General features: G+C 34.2%; 1 protein-coding gene across 1 annotated transcript in view; it reads left to right on the top strand.

The window, feature by feature from the left end:
• Positions 1 to 21,674, top strand: part of CBP20 (CAP-binding protein 20) — a 125,166-nt gene that overhangs the window by 13,454 nt on the left and 90,038 nt on the right. Inside the window, exon 2 of the mRNA XM_089803897.1 lies at positions 7,280 to 7,503. Coding sequence (XP_089660023.1) covers positions 7,280 to 7,503 — 224 coding nt within the window. The remainder of the gene's footprint in view (positions 1 to 7,279; positions 7,504 to 21,674) is intronic.

Below are 21,674 nucleotides of genomic sequence, written 5' to 3'. Positions count from 1 at the left end.
GGTAGCAAGAGTTATTGGTGTACAAGTGAGTCCAAGCTTGGAAAATAAATGTTTCCGATCTGACTTCTGAAATCAGAGAATCTTGTTAGAGAAGATTCTCTCCTTAGTGTGGAGGTAGAGAAACATAAACTTGTCGGAGAGTTCTGAATTAAATCAATTAGAGGATGGGCTTAATTCTATTATTGGCACTCGTTACCTTGTTGCTTCTTGGCAGAGAATCGTGTATTGTCTTCAGTGTATAATTACAGATAACGGTTGTTACATTCTCTGGAGCAATTTCAGTGCCTGAAAAAGGAAATCTTTAATTATTGTCATCAGAGGAAGGAATAATCCTCTGTCATTTTGCAGAATTGTTCAAAGTCTATTAAAGTTGGTGTTGTCATCTGAGTCATGGAGCAATGCTTACCTTCAACAGGTTGATCAGATGCTATAGGCGCTGTGTGGGAGTCTATGTAGAAGAAATTCAATTAGATGACATTTGGGGAATGTTGCGAATGACTCTAAATACCATTCATAACGGAAGCAAAGGTTGTCATTGGGCGTTAAGAGTTCTAGGGAATATTTTGTGATGAAAATCAAAGTTAATGCACAACATGATAAGTAAAGTATCGGCTCTCCTGTATAGTTATCGGGAAACTTTCACGACTGAAACCGAAGGTTTGCCGCTCTATAGAACTGTGCTATTATTTCATCAAGTCGGTTCATATCCAAAGGTGAGTGTTGATGAATGAACAAGGGCGTCTGGAGGCATGTTGTCTTGTGACGACATGAAGGGGCAATGCTAGAAGACAAGTCGACTTCGATAAGTGAAAGCAAACAAGTCAACATTGAGGACTCTAGTTGACGGGTATACTTGAAGATTATTATTATTCTAAACACTAGTAGACCAATGAGAACCTATCGGAGATGAATATTCGGTTTCTTTGATTTTCGGATATCTCATGTGGGGCCTTCATTTTGTTCAATATATTTTTGTTGGCGAGCTTATTCTACTCGTCCACGATATTGGCTAGAGACATTGGAGGGGAGCCAAAAAACAATTCGCATGAGAAATAATTATAGTTATACAGCCTACAGATGCGGTGAAATTTCATAGATTAACATGGGATCCAGGGATTTGGTTGATCGATGGGTTGCAGTTTGACACCTTGCTTCGTAGTGTGGCAGGAATTGTTTTCAGATTGGGCTACAGAGCTTCCTGCAGATTCATATGGGATCCTAGTACAAATTGCTTGAGGACAAGCAATTTCAAGGAGGGGAGTTTTGGGACATTAGAAAATTTAAGGACATATTCATATGATACTATAATTGACTATTAGAGCGTGGATCCAAATTATAAAAGGTCAATTTAATATTATAAAGTGGGCTAAAAATGACAAGGAGAGATAAGACGAAAAGCCAGGAAGGGAGTCGAAGAGTCGAAACTGTGAGGATAAAAGGAGAATAGACTCATTCATTTGGCATACTTAGTTTAAGATTCAGATCTCAGTTTTTCTCTTGTGAGAGTTATTCGGAAAGCTTAAGCTTTTAGCCAGTGTGAAGACATAGCCCCTCGTGCCGACAGATAGTGGACGCAAACCCATTGTTTGCGGAGGCGTCACTTCAGGTGTCTCGTATGCATTTATAGGTTCTTTTTTTAGCACTCCAATCCAATTGTAAATCTATGTTTAAGATTGGACTTTGAATAATAGTTATTGTGTTGCTGTTGTATATTGCAATAACATGCTTTAAGGACTTTATGAGAGCTTACTGGTTTTATACTATTGGTTTGTAACGTGATTCATATGTTTGAGTACTGAATAGTATATTCAAGAAGAAACCGGATAAATATCTATTGGGGATATTTCCTATGTTTTATATTACTGGTTTTTATAAGGCAACTTCATATGTTCATGTTCTCAATGCTACATCAAAGCCTCCGTAGCTGAACAAAGTACCCACACTGTTGGTAATTCTCAGATAAAACCAAAATCCCATGCAACTCCAGGTTTAGCTTCCGCACATGATAATGGCAGCAGAGAGATTAATTACGAACTCTAGAATCATACTAGCTATTACTACCACATATGTTATTGTATGTGTGATCAACTATGAACTCCACCTATGGCTACAGTCCTTCAGTTTTATTTGCATCAACAAGGAATGCTATATCTCATCTCAGTTCAATCAATTCCATGAGCAGTAGGAGGATAAGTGAATCCATAGCCACCAATCTCCCACAAAATCCTCTGTGCCTTGAGTCAAGACCTGCGCTAGTGGTTGTCTATTGCTCACACAATATGCCTTCAGCTATGATTTGCACAAAATGATATGCTTGGTGGGTGTCTTCGTCAATTAAAAAAAACTCCGTAGGAATGCTATCAACACATTTTTGCTTCTCCTCAAGGGTTAGGCTCTCTATCAAATTTTCGTGGATACGAATATCACACTCGTACATAAAAATAACCGTTGCAAGTATTGACCATTTAGCACGGTCCTTACCGATAGCCTTTTTGATGCAAAGCCTCAACTCCTGACCATGTTGATGTTTAACTATGATTAATCATACGAGTGTCAGCTTCAAACCTGCGACTAAATACGCCCTCGGTTTCACACACCTTTTCATGCTGTAACATACATAGGAGAGGCCATATGTTATCATTGCAGTGGATATCATACAGTGAGACTCATTTGGTGATATCTATTGGATCAATCTCTGTATTTCCTCTATGGAGTTCATATTGGCACTGACTTGCAGAATGTACACAGAGCAGGGACTTCCACAATGATATTGCATTGACTCTCAACAATACTTTCATTTCTTTCTCAACATGATACTCTTAGAAGGATTTTTTGCAATAATTGAATCTACATCGATCAATCTAGAAGGATTTTTTGCAATAATTGAATCTACATCGATCAATCTAGACACACAGAGCCACCTGCCATTCACTGTGGTTGATCATCCTTGATGACAGTTCCTACACAATATTCAATATCAGCAATGCCATTTATTGTGAGGAAGCATTCCATATTGCCACCTGTAGGTACACAAAAGCTGTGATTTATGTCATCCCAAATTGCCACCTGCAAAGGTACAGAAATTGTGAGGATTTTTTTTTTTGCGATAATTGAATATACATCGATCAATCTAGGCACACACAGCCACCTACCGTCCACTGTGGTTGGCCTTCCTTGACTACAGTTCGTACATGATATTCAATATCAGCAATGTCATTCATTGTGAGGAAGCATTCCACACTGCCACCTGTAGGTACACAAGAGCTGTGATTTATATCATTTTAAATTGGCACCTGCAAAGGTACAGAAGTTGTCATATCTATCACTGCTACCATATCACATTTTTCAGTGTTCAGAATCTACACCATCACTGTACCAAAGACATGCAGAGTGTTGAGTATCACATTGTAGACTCTCAATCACATCATAGTTGGGCATGGTATCACAATACTCACAACCAACACTGCAATTTATTATTAGTTTGGACATCATATCACTGCTAGCAAATTACGATCCATAACTCATTGACATTGATTTGTAGCCACACCTTTCAACAACATTTATCATAGTTATGGAAAAAATTCATTTTGATTGTGCGCTTGGAAGAGAGAGGGATGAGGCCCAACCTGTATATAAATTGTTGAGTCTGCTCAGAACAAATGTGATACCCCCCATCAAAATAAGATCCATACAATTAAAATATATATAAATAATAAATAAATGAAATAATAATAACTTAATATTAATCATATTATAATATTGCATAATATGTTAATTTTAAAATATGAGAATTTAATATTAAAACATTAATAATCATAATATAAAGGGAAGTGTATTAATATTAACATTTATAATAACATAATAATAATTAAGACTAATAAATAATATAATGAAAAGTCATATTTTTTCTCATATCATGTATATTAAGAAATATCAATCACCCAGAGGCACATGGAGGAAAAAAAAGAGAGGATATATAAAATTAGGTCTGCAAAAAGTTCATATGAAGAAATTGAAATAAATTACGTGAGTCCCGACAAGGGACATTACAAATTGGTACCAAAGCACCAATCTTGCCATCCTGCGGAGTTCGTGCAAAAATAAAATTAGCAGAAGTTTACTCAAGAGACAAATCTTTGCACGCTTATATAATCTATATCAGAGTTGTTCTCAGAATTGGAATTGATTATCTGAGAGTTTATCGAAAAAAAGGAAAGAAAGGTGAGATATTTCATTCCGAGTGTTTGGGTAATTACTCCTGACTTATATATTTGAGGTGGCCTTGCTGTCTCATTACTCTCAACACTAATAAACAATATTGCAAGAGTAAGGCCTTTCTGTCTAATTCATGTCTCAGTGAAGGATGATTTTTGAGTTTGACTTTAGTGGAAGAAAAATGTTCATTGGCCATCACTTCATCAAAGGCTCATGTTAGCAGCGACTTAAATCATGAGAGGAGGAATCTGCAGTCAGTAAAAACAGAGTTTATATTTAATGGCGTTTTAAATTTATCTTGCGAGCATAACAAAACCTGGAAGAATGGTTATTGCATTTGTAACTTAAAAGCAACAACAATGAAAAATATAGTATTAAAAAGAATTAAAAATCCATTTAAAGTGGTCCACATTTGCAGGTCATTTGCATGACATTTATTTTGGGCACGTCATCGCCAGCGAATGCATGGCAAAAATCGTTGCAAATTCGACCAAGGTCCATGTTGGAAAATTTGCAGCAAATTCCTCAGAAAAAAACGTATTTGAAACGATTTCAATTCGAACCCATCTTTGGGACAAATCGACTATTGAATTCCAGTGGGCATGAGTGAATATGGTAACTTAACTTAATAGCAGAACCTGGTAACTTAGAAATTGAATCTTGTTTCCAGAAAAGTGATGAAAATCCTTACCAAATAAGGTTATTATTTTCGAATTAATTGTATTTCAAAAGGGTGGTTGTTAGGGGAAATTTTGAGTAGAAATTTTTAGAGAGACTGTATTAGGACTTTTGGCCTAAGTTACCGGTACTTCCTCTTTTGCCTTCAGATGCTGGTACGGTACATATCAGATTCGGATACATCCAAAAAACCCAATGGAATCGGACAGGATTCAGATTTTTGAAAGCTGAAACATATTTACAATTTTCAACCCATATCCGAACGTTTTTGTGATGACATGGCAATTCGACTACGATTTGAGTTTAATTCTAGGTATTTATGAACATGATGTGCTTGTTTTTAACCCTTCTTTCCACTTGCAGAAACCCTAAATTTGAATGTGGAAAGCGTTTTACATCTGTTACTCGGTCATTCTTTCGGCTGCAAAACAAAACCCTTTCGTCGGATGGTAGAAGCAGCTGTGAGGACGTGAATCCACGGCAACTGTGACGACAACCTGTGTTAATCTGTGTCTAAGTCAAGAGTTTAGACAGGTATCGGGGTGCGGGAAATCCACATTTAAAATCTGCGATGTCTCCAAGTTCATTCTGCAACCAATGTTTAAATTCATTAAAGGTATCGGGTTGTGTATTAAAATGATTTATGTTTTGTTTTAAAATTTATTTGATGTTTTAAACTTCAAAACATTATATATAATATGAATCGTATATAATATTTAATATAGTAAGTTTTTAATTTTTTTAATAAATTAAATATAATATTTAAACTTAGATTGTAAGTTTTTTTAATATTCAGGTAGTATAGTGTTATGTAATATTATAATGACTAAAATATTATAATATTTATATAATAACATTTGTTATAAATTGTAATGTTATAATCTTAATATATATTCAATATATATTATTTAATGTTTAAAATATAATTTATAAATGTTCCAGTGCAATATTTATGGTAGTTTTGTTTCTACTTTTCAAGCTATATATATATATATATATATATATATTTATATAAGATTTTTATATGTTTTATTTGTATGGACGTACCTAGAGGTACCCAAACCCCCCCCCCCCCCCCCCCCCCCAAATATTGCCGTACCCACATATGTGTACCCATGCCCGTACCCGCACCGGCAACTTAGCTTTTGGCTTGACAGTTTGTACCTAATATGTTCTGGAATTTTATAATTTGCAAAGGATAATATAGAATGCATTTGGCTCACATGTCCAAAACGTGTTTTTAACTTATTATTGCTGATTTCTCTTATGTCAAATTCGCAATCACTTTGTGTAATTGTGTAAACTATTGGTCCTTTGTTCAAACAATCTATTTAATTGATGAAACACAATCATATCTTTGCATCTTGGTTTGAATGTGCTAGAATTCCTCTGAATGTTAAAATTTGTTTTATTTCTTTAATCATAGTCCTTGCACATCAAAGCATAATATGTGATTAATTCCTCTAGTAATTTGTTATCAGTTGTGGAATTTCAGTTGGTATGTGCATGGCTACTTTTGGGGTTCTCTTATTCATCTTCATTCAGTTTTGTCTTTTCTCCTTTTGGAACTTTTAAGTTAAAAGCACACAAAAATCATCATCATATGAAGGAGCTGCCCCTCTCGAATGCAGATAAAGATTGTGGTCTCATAGCAATCCCTAAAACTGTTGGGACTTTTGGCACTGCTCATTGGATGAGTGACATTGAAGTCTGCAGTGCCAAATCTGTTCACCAACAAGACCATAATGTTAAACCTGTACAATGACCAGCTCCTGCTCTTCTTTTTCTACATGGAGGAAAAATGTATTTGCATTTAATTTAGTATTCATCTGCATCTTTAGCTTCGGATTACACATATTATATGCTTTCTTGAGAATGATTTTGCAAGCTATGTTATCCCTACTTTCATAGATATGTGGTTTTCTCCCCTTTTAATTGAACTTCATTGGTTATTGAGTATAGTCACCAAAGAAGCATGGTTTAAATATGCACCAAATATGATCTTTGGTTTTCCATTTGTATAAAGAAGCACAGTTTAAAATGTGCACCAAACCTGATTTTTGGTTTTCTATTTTTACAAGAGGTGTTTTTTTTCTTAATAAAGCAAAGTTGCAACACCTGCTGAACATGTGTTTAAGTTAACAAGAGCATGCAAAATTTAAAAAAAAATCATGCTGTTTTAATGATCTCTATACTTGATAACTTTCGGGAGGGAGCTTTTTCTGTGATTAGTTTTGATTTGTCCTGATGACCTATTTGTCTATCATGATGGAGTAAATTTATATGTTAATTTTTCAAATCCTAATTTTTTTGTTATAAAATCTGAACATTTATGGAGACGATTATATTTATATGTGAACTTGATAAATTTTCTTATATGTTATAGGACCCAAACCAACTTTCTGCATACAGAGATCGAAGATTTAGTGGAACACAGGACGAATTTGAGCATGCACTTCGCACTTCTTCTACTGTTTATATTGGGAATCTTTCCTTTTATACTACTGAAGAGCAAATCTATGAACTCTTTTCCCGGGTTGGAGAAATCAAGAAAATAATAATGGGCTTGCATAAAAATTCAAAAACTCCATGCGGATTTTGCTTTGTTATGTAAGTTACGCTTTATATATTACATCCTGTAGTTTAATTTTTTTGTTCGATTTATTTAATGTCTTTGTGAAGACAAGATTGTCATTTGTGAGTGGGTCTCTTGTCACAAATGTTTCCAAATCTTAATTCTCATCATTTCCTTGCCAGTGGAATGCTGACGTGATGACATTTTTTTTGGCATGTGCATAAGACATATTAATAAATAGTATCATATTAAGCAGAATGAGTAAGAAAATATGAGAGATACAAGTACAGCATTTTATTTTGCTCCTATGAGGAAGCAGAACATCAAACATTCAAATATAATCTTTCTTCAAGTTTGAAGAGGAAGCTTTCTTGTCACAAAAATCAAATCTAAAACCATAGAACTCTCAACTAGAGATAAGATGAAAGATTTTATAATCCTTTGACTTATTGCTAGTGAACTAATCTATGAGATCTAGGACACACATGCATATTGGCCAAAAGCAAAAACCAATTGGAATGAGTGCATGCAAGGATTGAATTGGAAAGGGATACAAGATAGCAATAGCATGAGTTAAATATCAGAGATTTGCATGTAAGGCTAAAGACATTCAAACTAATAAAGATTACAACACAATGCATTCAATAATAATTAAACTCTATCCAACTCAAAAAATCACATACTAAAAACAACCACCTAGCTTGAACAAGAATTTTAGCAGCAAGTAGGCATAGAATTACACTGTGCTTTCCTAAGTTTAAAAAACATTGTTCATTAGTGTATGCTCATGGAATAGAATTTGTTCAAGATAAACATACAAGCAAACTAAAGTTTTATATTGAAAATAAAATGCTTGTACACAAAGCAATTTAAATTTCTTTTTTGAAATGTGTTATAAAAAATAAAAAAGAATCTTTAATAATTCTTGCAACAGACCTTCAAGAAGGTGATACCTAAAATTGCAATGCTAAAATTAGGCACTCTGAAACATCCAGAGTCTATTTTAGTTATCCTAATGCTATAAGCTTTGTAATATAATTTTATATCTGTACACCCGAATTTGAAAGCTTGAAATTTGGATTTTTCATAGAAAAGCTACTTACTATATTGGGCTGAAAGTTGCAGGAATGTTCCTTATAAATTATATCTAAGAAACCTTTTCATATGTCAAGAACTTAGAACATTATTTTTATTTTATGAAGAAAACATGTTTTCTTTCAGCAACAATGATGCCCCTACTTTATGGCATTTGTTATTTTTATTGTTCGGAATTTCAGATGAAAATTCTAGTCATATGTCACTTCCCAACTTTTTGGGCAAAACTTGTGTTTTATGTTCCATCGAGTGTGGGACAGGGACGGCAGGGCTGTGTTTCTGGTATGGGGGCACTTTTGGGCCATTTCTCAGGGGATGACATGGGACAGCTGTTAAAAACAGAATTTAAAAAAAAATATAAAGAAATATCAAATTGGCATCATATCATAACATTTATAAAACATTGATCATGGATATTGTAAAAGCTTAATACATTTAGAAGGATATGGAAAAATGATTCATTATTGTAGAAACTTTCATTGTCAATGTGCATAATATTATACTCAAATTATAACAAAATTGGCCAAAGGCTTGAAGTTTCAACAATTAAATGACACAAATTGAAAACAATAAACATAGATCTATAAAAATTATAATTGTATTTTGCTTCCGTAATCAATAGATGCTGAGTCAAAGAGTCAACCAAGCTAGTGCAATCTTCTAATGTAAATGTAAGATGTTCAAACTATCATCATTCCATTAACACCATCCTTCGATGCATATCAATGTGCAAGCAATAATCAAAGTTAAGTTCATAGAATATGCCATTCAACCACACCAGAAAAACTTACAATCAGCAATTAACTAGTAGTTTTGTCTAAGTGAGCTCACCAAAAAAAAAAAAAATGCATCCAAAATATCTTCCATTCAACTAAATACTACTTCTAGTTCTAATCAACATGAAATGAATTCTTCTCTACGGGAGGAATTGAAGAAACCATGCAATACTCCAAATCAACACAAGTAATCCACTATGAAGGCCAACAATGAATTGACAATCACTCCGAGAGCACTATGGCAACGATTTCAGCAAGTCTCTTCCTTAGCTAACTCAATCTTAATCTCCTCTAATGAATCTAAAATTTAACCCATTATAAATGAGAAGGCCTTGGCCTTATATAGTCGTTCAATTACAATAAAGGGTCAATTCAAGATCAAGGGCCAAGATTAACCCATTAGAAACCCTAATTAGGGTTGCCCCACTATCACCCAATTACATGAAGGCACCACCCTGTAGGCCAATAAGAAAACTACAATGCCTTTGAAAGCTAACGGGAAGATTGTACACTTGGCATAATTTGGTTATATATGCTTGAACGCGTAGCTGGAATTTTCTGATTGGTTCAAGACAAGTGGCCGCTACCTTAGCATCCTTATCTTGTGGACTTGATCAGTCCTTTGGGGACAAGAAAATATCTCTTGATATTTATTGATGTGTGTTTTGTTTTACTACATGTAGAATCAAAGACATAACGTTGGGAGGAGAAACGGCAAACACTCAATCTTCTCTTGATATAAGGTCATCTCTCATAGTAAGCTTGCAAAATAAGATCATGAAATGACTTCAAGGTTCCTTAAATCAGTCTTGTGATATGCTAGTTATTACAAAGGGACTTACGCTATTCATTTAGCATATATCAACTCTTGCACTTCTAAAATTTTTGCCTCACAATGTGCAATGAGAATATGAATCCAAGGAATCATGGATGAACATGGACTCTACTAGATGTAATCTTGCTAGCGACTCCACCCACCTAGTGCAAGCTTCTAAGGAACACTCGAATAGTTTTCAAATCAATATCTCCTCTCCAATTTCATCAAGTGGATGCAAACTAAAGATTTGACATAAATTGAAGTTAAGGCATTCAATCATCAACTTACCACACAAGGCACCCTTAGCATTAGCAAGAGGTTGGTGGCCCTAATTTGTTCGAATCAAACAAGTAAACATCCACAACAACTTCTATTCAACTAAACTAATTCAACATGAAAATAAATCTACTTCGAGTGAAAGATTGAGGAATCCATGCAACATTCCAAAGCCATAACAAGTAATTCATTCTGAAGAACCAACAATGAACTATCCGTTACTTTGAAAGCATCATAGCAACAATTCGATCAAGTTCTCCCTTAGCTATCCTACTCTACTAGTTCTCTGGTTTCCTCCAATCTCTAAGCTAATCTCCTAGGCTCCTCTTTAATCCATTACAAATGAGAAGGGCTTGGTCTTTTATAGTAGTTATATCATAACAAAGGGCCAAGAACGATTCAAGATCAAGGGCTGAGACTTTTTCCCACAAACCCTAATTAGGGTTGCCAAATTTACAGCCAATTACATGAAGGCACCAATTTATGGGCCAATAAGAAAATTGCAATGATTTTGACAGCCAATGACCCCAAATCACATGTGTGAAGATCATAATGAAGCTAAAGCAAACATAGAAAATCAGACCAACAAAGAAGAAGATAAAAATCTCATAGCTTTGCCCCTACAAACAACACAAGCATGGGTTATGAAACTCTCTACATTGGTGACTTGGAGTTGGTTATAGACAAACACCTTGAAGAGGATGGTCTAATTGGAGGAAAAATTAGGCTGGAGACTTCAGATCATAAGAATTTGCCCGAAAAAGACAACATGGCAGCCTCCTTATCATTGCAAACAACTTTATAAAAAATGGAGCTTGAAGCATACGATGACATTGATGACATCCTTGATGAGTCATGTATTTTCTATAACAACTACTCATTTATACATAATAGTGGTTTAGTAGAACAATCAAAAACAAAATTTCAGGATGATGGCGTAAGGGGTGACCAATTAGAAAATAAATGCCAAAGTGACAATGATCCTTTGAAAAAACAGCGCAAAGTTGATGAAGATATGATTGTTGCAGCCTTGGTGTGTTATGATGATACTCATAGGATTGTTCAGATATCTATAGGAAGGCACATATAGAAGAGAGACAAAAGGGAATGGAAGGTGATTCTATTGTTTCTGATTCAAACGGTTAAAGTAGCCTTAGAATCCTTGAAATCAGATTATTTGTGTTTAATTTCAGACAGGAATCATAGTTCAAAATTTGCTGAATTATATGCTGGTCAACTAAGGAAAAAGGAGGATGAGGTTAATAAGCTCAATAGGGAACTTAAGAATGCTCAGGAGGCATTGAATAATACTCGAGTTGCTCTTCATGAAGCAAAAAGTCAGATTGTTGTCACCAAACAATCTAGGGAGCAGGAAGATAAAAGAAGGCATGATTTTTTCTAGGAAATGATTAAGGAACTTGATAGCATTCAACAGACTTACGACTTGGATAGCTGTCCTAAGAAATCAAGTAACAACTCTTTGGATCATTTTCAGCTAGTAGGCAATTCCTTGTTTGAGGTCGATGCTGATTCGACAATTGATAATTCACTTTTTGAGTTGAGTACATAAGACCTTTCAAATTCCCACGAGGAAGATGACCCTGACTAGAGGATGTGGGACCCAGTTGCAGTTCCTAGCGGTGAGTTTGGTTCATAGGATTGGTGTGGTGACCTGATTTTCCGAGCTAACACTGTTTCTCAGTCTCCAATCTACTTACAAACTGTTTCAGATTCTGACTTACACGAGTTGGATAGATTCCTTGCTTCACCAGCTGAATAGATTATGGTTGAGAATTGATGGAAGTTATAATTTGATCATAGGGGATGTATTTTTAGTCATTCATTTAAGTTAAGAATATTAGCTTAATGAAATTGAAGCAAAATTATAATTATGTGTTTCATATGTCTGATGATAAATCAGTATATTAAATGGGATTATAATGCGCGCACACATGCACACATATATGTATGTACAGATTTGTGTATTGTTATTTACATATACTCTTATATATATATATATATATATATATATATATATATATATATATATTCCTTATCACTGTTCAGAATGCCGATCAAGTTTATTATGGTCCGAGTATTTTCAAGGTAAATTGTGATCTAATATTCATTACATGTAATAAGACTAGCCTTAAATAAGGTTTAGCTTGTAATAAATGTTATTGCTCTTGATCGGTGCATCTTAATAATGTTATGTGTTGATGTATGGTTACGTAGGGTCATACCTCTATGTAAACATACCTCAACTCATATATATATATGTATGATATGCATTTTATGAGTTTTGATATACAATCAATAACAAGGCATTACTATCTCAATAAAACTCAGATCTGCATATTATATTGTATTATATATATTTTTGAAGATTTCACAACTTAGATATTAAAGAAGATCCTAAATCTTCACATAAGATTCATTATTTTTCAGTTCAAGTCTTCACTAATAAACGATCATAAAATTTTACATGGCATCTGAGCCAAATTGATAGAGAGACTTTCAAATTCAAAATCTTGAATCAAAATAACAATATGTCAAACAATGTGAGAGTAGAGGACAGACTTGAAGGAGCTACAAATTTCTTCTTATGGAAAATACAAATTATTACAATTCTCGAAGAATTAGATTTAGAATCCTTCATTGAATCAAATATCTCAATACCTGAAGATGAGGCAGACTTGGAAAAGACGAAATAACGAAGCTAGGAATATCATTGTTGATTCAGTAAAAGATCATATTCTTCCATCCATCTCAAATTTGAAAAAGGCATTCGAAGTATTCAAAACAATTAAGGATACATTTGAAATCAATAACTCAAGTAGATTGATTACATTAAAAAATCAATTGATGATTACAAAAATGAATAAAGGAGAATCTATTTCGTCCTACTTTGGCAAAATTTCCATAATAAAAAATCATCTATCTTCTATTGGAAGCAAAGTTATAGACCAAGAACTATCCATAATAGCACTTAGAGGATTACCTATATCTTGGGAAGCATTCATCCAAGTTATCAGCATGCCTTAATACCATCTTTTGATCAACTAAAAAATGATTGCACATAAGAAGAATCTAGACTAGTTTCTAGAGGGATCATTTCAAATTAGGAGGGAGAAAATCAAACTCTTTTCTTAGTCTCTAACAACAGAGGGAAAAAGAGGAAATTCAAAGTAAAGAAATATGACAAAAAGAAGGGAATAATAATTACTAAAGAAATGACTTCTCCAAAGTTCAACTTTAAAAGTGAGAAGTTCAACGTTAAAAGTGAGAAGTTCGGACATACTTTCAAAAATTGTCCTGAAAAGGGGAAAAATCCTAGCCTCCTTAGCCGAAACAAAAAAGGATGAAAATTTGTTATTCTATTCTGCTCTATCAAGTGAGATGAAATCCAACGAAAATGTGTGGATAATAGATAGTGGTGCTTCCAGACACATAACATGATTCAGAGATAAGTTTGAAAATTTTGAAATTTATCTCACTGAAGGAGTCACCATTGGAGACAATTCCACATATCCAGTAAAAGGAATTGGCATTTGTTCTATACAACTAAAAACTGGGGTTACACTCAAATTGAAAGATGTTCTTTTTGTACTAGGCATAAAAAGAAATCTATTATCAATTTCTAAGCTTGCTGATGAAGGGTTCCAAGTCACCTTCAATGAAGACAAAATATTGTACTGGCCTAAAAACACTAATCTCAAGAATGCTATCACCATAGGGACTGGAGATGGGACCCTATATAAACTATGCAACATCCAAAAGCAAGCTCTAAGTCATGAAGTGACAAATTTTAATGAAGTATGAAATAGAAGACTTTGACATATTGAATTCATTTCACTTCCAAATATAGGAATAGTCACCACTGGAACTCCTCGTTTAAATTCAAATCATATAGGCATGTGTAAAGGATGTGTTCTAGGAAATTATATAAAGAGACCTTTTCCTCCTAGTGAACACAAGTCTAAATCAGTTCTGGGACTAATTCAATCTGATTTATGTGGACCTATGCCAACACTTTCTCTAGGAGGATTCTCTTATTACATAATATTCATTAATGATTTCTCCAGGAAAACTTGGATCTATTTTTTAAAGGTCAAAGAATCAAATGAGGTCCTATCAAAATTTAAAGAGTTAAAAGAAATAGTGGAAAATTAAACGTCAAAAAGAATTAAAACGTTAAGATCAAACAATGGAGGAGAATATACCTCTGAAAACTTCAAAGCTTTTTGTACCTCTGTTGGGATTAAAAGGGAGTATACAGTACCTTATAATCCTTAATAGAATGGGGTAGCAGAAAGGAAAAATAGAACCATTGTTGAAGCAACAAAAGCTATGCTTTATGATCAAAATTTACATTTCTCATTTTGGGCAGAGGCCACTAATACAACCATATACATTCAAAACAGATGTCCACGCTCTATACTAGAAAACATAACTCCTGAAGAAGTTTTTATAGGAACTAAACCTGACTTAGGTCATTTTAGGATATTTGGTTGGCCTTATTACATTCACATACCTAAAGAAAAAAGAACCAAGTTAGAACCATCTGAGAAGAAAGGAATATTTGTTGGGTACAGTGAGAACTCCAAAGGGTATAGAATCTACGTACCTGGACAAATTTCAGTTGAAGTAAGAAGAGATGTCATATTTAGAGAAAACATTGCTTTAAAACTATCTACAAGTACAGAAGATGAGACCATCACAAACTTAGATGAAAATCTACAGACTAAAATTCAGAGGGAGAACATGTTAGAAGAAAATGAATCATTACCAGATACGCAAGGAAAATGTTTGAAGCAAATAATATTGAGCCAGACGAAATTGCCAGGGAAAGCAAGAAAACTAGAAACAAATCTTGTTACACTGCGTTAGTAATTGAGCTTACAAAATCTGAACCATCAACTGTTGAAGAAGCCCTAATTTGTTAGGCTTGGAAAGATGCTATGGTTGAGGAATATCAATCCATATTACAAAATGATGTTTGAGATATTGTACCTAGACCAAAGGACAAATCAGTTGTTTTATCAAAATGGCTATACAAAATCAAATATGCTTCTGACGACAGTATTGAAAAGTATAAAGCAAGGTTTGTTGCTCGAGGTTTTTCTCAGAACACAGGTATTGACTATGAGGAAACTTTTGCTCCAGTTGCTCGCTACACTTTCGCAAGAACAATTATATTGCAGCATCCAAAGGATGGAAGATACATCAAATGGATGCCAAGACTGCATTCTTGAATGATGTCATAAAAGAAGAAGTATATATTGAACAACTTGAAGGTTTTGCTATAAAAGATAAGAATAAATATGTATGTAAACTCAAGAAAGTTCTCTATGGCCTCAAACAAGCACCTCAAGCTTGGTATGAAAGGATAGATAACTACCTCACCAAACTAGGATACTCAAAAAATGAAGCTGATCCAAACATATATTTCAAAATTTTTAATGATGACATGTTAATATTTGTTTTATATGTTGATGATCTATTGATAACAGGTAATGATCACTTGATTGAAATATGCAAACAAGATCTTATAGTTGAATTTGAAATGAAGGATCTAGGCCTTCTACATTATTTCGTGGGCCTAAAAGTCTATCAAAAGAAAGAACATATTTTTTCTAAATCAAGGGAAGTACACTCAGTTTATCTTGACTAGATTTGGAATGATGGACATCAAACCTCTATCAACTCCGATGGAAATGAATCTACACAAACTAAAAGAAGAAGCTGTGAATTCAAAATCTATTGATCCCACTCTTTATAGACAGATCGTTGGATCACTTATGTATCTTGTAAATACTAGACCTGATATATGCTATGCGACAAATGTTTCAAGTCATTTTATGTGTGAACCCCAAAGAAGATTCATTTTATGGCTGCCAAACATATCTTGAGATATCTACGAGGCACTACTAGTCATGGTTTAAAGTGTAAAAATGTAGAGTTCAAACTTGAAGGATATACTAATTCTAAACGGGTTGGTTGTTTCATAAACCGCAAAAGTGCTACAGGGTGTTGTTTCAGTCTTGGATCATCAATGATCTCTTGGTTCAGTGGAAAACAACCTACAGTAACTGAGTACATGGCAGCATCCATAGGAGCTTGCAAAGCAGTATGGCTGAGAAAGCTATTATTTGGACTCTTTGGAAAACAACTAAGTCCTACAGTGATTCATTGTGATAACCAAAGCTGCATCAAATTTTCTAGAAATCCTGTTTTTCATAATCGATCAAAGCACATCGAGACTCTTTATCATTACATAAGAAACATGGTTGACAAAAATGTTATCAAGCTAATTTATATCAGCACAAATGAACAAAATGTTGACATCTTCACCATGCCTCTTTCAAAGTTGAAAATAGTGTACTTTAGAGGTAAACTTAGTATGACAAATTTGTAAATGCAATTGTAAATTATTATATTCATGAATAAAATTAGATGTTTGCAAACATGTGTTATGAAAGGTGACGACCTTTCTTATGTGCAAGATCACTATTGTAAGGTGACAACTAGTTGATCTATCTTCTAACACCAAAAGTGTTGAAGTATGTGTTATCATTGTTCTTCGGGCCGGATTTTGCCGGACACATTGATGACCATCATGGTTCTTCGGGCCAGATTTTGCCGAACACCATGAAAATCTTTTATTATGTTTTTTGGGGCTGGATTTTGCCAGATACCATGAAAATCTTTTATTATAGTTTTTGGGGCCGGATTTTGCCGGACACCATAATTTGGTTAAACCACATTCAAGGTGGTGCATAACCTTGTATTATATTTTCCTTCAATTTCCTCATTGCTCAAGAGGGAGTGTTAAGAATATTAGCTTAATGAAATTGAAGCAAAATTATAATTATGTGTTTCATATGTCTGATGATAAATCAGTATATTAAATCTAATTATAATGTGTGCGCGCACGCACACACATGTATGTAGAGATTTATACTCTATTATATATATATATATATTCCTTATTACTGTTCAGAATGCTGATCAAGTTTATTATGGTCTGACTATCATCAAGGTAAATAGCGATCTAATATTCATTACATGTAATAAAACTATAACATGAACTGATGCATGATCGGACACTAGCCTTAAATAAGGTTTAGTTTGTGATAAATTTTATTGCACTTGATCGGTGCTTCTTAATAATGTTTAGTTATGTGTCGATGTATGATTACGTAAGGTCATACCCCTAAGTAAACATATCTCAACTCATATATATATATATGATATGCATTTTATGAGTTCTGATATCAATCAATAACAAGGCATTACTATCTCAGTAAAACTCAGGTCTGCATATATATATATATTTATATATATATGATATGCATTTTATGAGTTCTGATATACAATCAATAACAAGGCATTACTATCTCAGTAAAACTCAGATCTGCATATTATATTATATATATATACTTGAATATTTGAGAACATAGATATAAAAGAAGATCATAAATCTTTACATAAGATTCATTATTTTTCAGTTCAAGTCTCCACCAATAAACGATCATAAAACTTTACACTTTACTCATGACTGCGATGTACCCAAGTGTATTTCAGATTGATGACGGAATGTATGGCCTCTCAGCACCTTTGGTATTGATTTTAGCTATTGAGCAGTTCGATTCCTTCATTAGTAGTTCCAGATGAACAGTTATAATGGAGATCAGCATGCATTTCCATGGCGAATCGCTCATAGATGGAGAGTTGTCCAGTACTAACAGCTCCTTGAGACATTTATATCTTTTCATATCAGCTGGTCATGATAGTATAATAGTGTGGGATCTTGGTATTGGTATGGTTGATGTTTTACTTCAACAACATATTGATGAGTGACTTCACAATTTTGGACCCATTACTTATATCAGAGTAGCCAACGGGATGTAGGAGCATCTTTTTCAGAGGCTGGTTTGGGATCCGGGAGTTGATAGGATGGGTCCCTTACCTTTTGAGGATTATGATGAGTTGCTATGCAGCCTTGGCCTTGGTGCAGTTTTAATCAGAGTAGCGCAGCGGATGGGTGTAGTACTAATTTTTAGATTGGGCTACAAGACTACTTGCAGATCTATATGGGATCTTAGCACCAATTGCTTGATGGCAAGCAATCTCGAGGAGGGAGGACTTGTATTGTCCCCTTTTTGGGACATTAGGAATTCCAAAGTAAATTCATAAAATAATTAATTTGGCTTATGAGAACTAGATGCAAATTAATTAAAGGGTCCATTTAATATTAACAGGGCATTAATAAGAGACGAAATGGCAAGAAGACAAGGAGACAATAAAAGAAGAAGAGATGGTCTCATTTGGGGATGCTTGGAATTGAGACTTAATCTCTAGTTTATCTTTAGAGAACTTTAGGAAGCTGCTAGCTTTCTCTTGTTGAGGATTTTGAGGACGGAAACCTTTGGGCTCTTCTTGGGTGGATTCGACGTAGCCCCAATTCATCTTTGTGGTGAATTCATATAGGAATTCACATGTGGGATTATAGTTGCATTTTATTGTTATTTAAAATTTAACTGTATTTTTTGTATTAAAGATTGGACTTGGTATCTGGTTATTGTATTGCTGTTGTATAATGCAATAACATATTCTGAGGCATTTTAATGGAAATTTGGTGGTTATATTGCTGGTTTACATTGCATCATTTATTTGTTATGTTCTGCAAATTATTTTCAGAAAATTTGGAGATAATATCCTATTGGGATATTTCAAATATCAAGGATGGTATGTTTAAGAATATCTTTGAATATAAGATACTCACGATTAGATATGATCTCATGATATCAAGAGTAATGGCCTCTTGACCTAAATGTCAAGCCACATACTCTAAGAAAATATATTAAGAGTAACGACCTCCTAAAGATCAAGTCACATGACATTCACCAAACACTTTGAGTAATGACCTCCTAAACATCAAAATACATGATATTACCAAGTACTCTTAGTAATGGCCTCCTGACATCAAGTCACATGATATTCACCAAGTACTTTGAGTAATGGTTTCCTGAACATCAAATTGCATGGCATTCACCAAATACTCAAAAATTATCATATGCTATGTGCTCATGTATCCCTAATAATACTTACCATATGAACATTCATGACCTGTTTAAGGAACTTAATCCACCATGCAAGATATAATCTGTCATGATCTGCTTACACATTATAAGGTATCCATCAAAATATCAGGTTAAGTTATTGTAAGATGGTCACCTTCCAATAAGTTTAACAAATACAAGTGATAATCATTTGAAAAATCGTTACTTCCTCATGATGTACACAGGGTCCAAAATAGTCATGAAATAACATTCATGATTTATAGTCCTTTGACTGCTATGGTTTCTTGATCACTAGAGAATCCATCTCAACATGGTCTACTCCCTCTAAATATGATATTCTTCTCATTGAAGAATGACTGCAAGCATCAAGAACTTTATCCCTTCTTAATCTGTCTTGAAGGGATTTCATTTGAAGAGATTACAAATAATTCATAGAAATAAACTATCCTGAAGGTAAATATCAATGCTACGAGCATATATGATTCACTATTCTACTAAAAATTCATGATCAATATTTAAGGGAAAAATCATAAAAATACTTATCTCCTGTAGTCAAAGGTTAATGCCCTCCACATTTATCCTCATTATCTTGTAAGAGTAACACCCTTTCAAAATGGACATGTCTCTCCATGGTGATTTGTCTTTATTTCATAATTAATAATAACAATCTCATTTTAACCCCACCTTTCATAAAAATAATTAAATGTATGCCACGACAACTATATTCTTTGCAAATATTTTTCGAAAATTATGAAGGACCTCAATCTTCATTAATACTTGCTGCCTACTTCCAACCGCCAATAAGAGGACTCTTTCAAAATTAAACTTCCCACTATAGTCATTCCCATAAACATTTGACTTATACTCATGGTTACCAAGAGACTTGTCTCCTACACCTGGAGACGTGTCTCGGAGACCCCCAGTATCGGAGACACGTCTCTAGGTACCGGAGACGTCCCCAAAAATGTTTGGATACAAAAGGTTTTGGTTGCCATCTCCAAAGTCCCCCAACCAACAATTGATGTCTCCCACCAAAAATATTGAGCATAAGGCATCATAAAACTCCTAAATCTTATCCTCTATCATCACCCCTTAAAAAATTGTTATTACTTATATCATATATGTTAGTAATTATAATGATAGCCACTATAGTTTTCCAATCAATTTACTTAATTGCCTCTAGAAAGACTTGTCAATGATGTATAATTATATCTTTATTAAACAACAATTAATGTCTCCAAGTACCCCCGTCTCCTATTTTTGAAAATTAGCCGTACTAGTACCAGTACCAGTCTCCAAGGTCTCCAAGTACCCCAGTCTCCTGGTAACCTTGCTTATACTTCAATGCCGAGCATAGCAAATGAGGTATCTTAATTTGGCTTAAATTGTAATCAGGATTGAAGACACCCAATATAATAATTCATCATAACATCTTTTATAGCCATGACCTTTAGATTTTCTTTCATAAAATAAAACATTGGATTTTTAGCATAATTCCCCATATTTTCCCAATTTTCAGTCATACTAAGCAAAACATGTAAGGCATTTCTAAGCGGGCTCGAACTGCGGGACTTCTGTACAAGCAAACCATGTTCCTACCCTATGGCCACAAGACATTTCAACAGGTAAATTTGACGTTCTTCCAAACTTCCAAATCGAGGTCTTTCAGTATTTCATTCTTTCAAATAAGGACGCTACTCGTCATTGCTAGTTAATGATATGAATTCTTTCACATTGAGTCTTAGTAGCTCGTAGCTTGGCTTGCAAAATCTTTAAATTGTGGAGCTCTTGTTTTAAATATGACGGTCGAGAGGAGTTCTAAGTAGGGGCATCGATGATAGATATCGCTTGGATGGCTATAAGTCGCATTGTCACTGGAAACCAACTTGCAAAGCTTTTTTATTTAGGGATTTTCCTTTCCGTGCCCAAGTTGCGAAAGGAATACCTTGTTGATTTAGTTGAAACCAACCCAATTTGATGCCTAATGTCGACATTTGCAATTCCCTTGCTTGAGACATTACAATAGGAAGCCATTGCTGATGAGCTAGAGCATAATGCACCAGATATTTGTTTTCTAAACAAATCAATCATTTGAAGTGATTTTGGGGGCAAAGAATAAGAGTCTGAGACGAAAGATGCAATTCACAAGAATATGC

The sequence above is a fragment of the Cupressus sempervirens genome, chromosome 10 (assembly GCF_028749045.1).
Source record: "Cupressus sempervirens isolate cs-2001-9-10 chromosome 10, ASM2874904v1, whole genome shotgun sequence".
NCBI lineage: Eukaryota > Viridiplantae > Streptophyta > Pinopsida > Cupressales > Cupressaceae > Cupressus > Cupressus sempervirens.
Note: the sequence above shows the minus strand (reverse complement) of the source record. Positions and strands in the feature narration are given on the sequence as shown.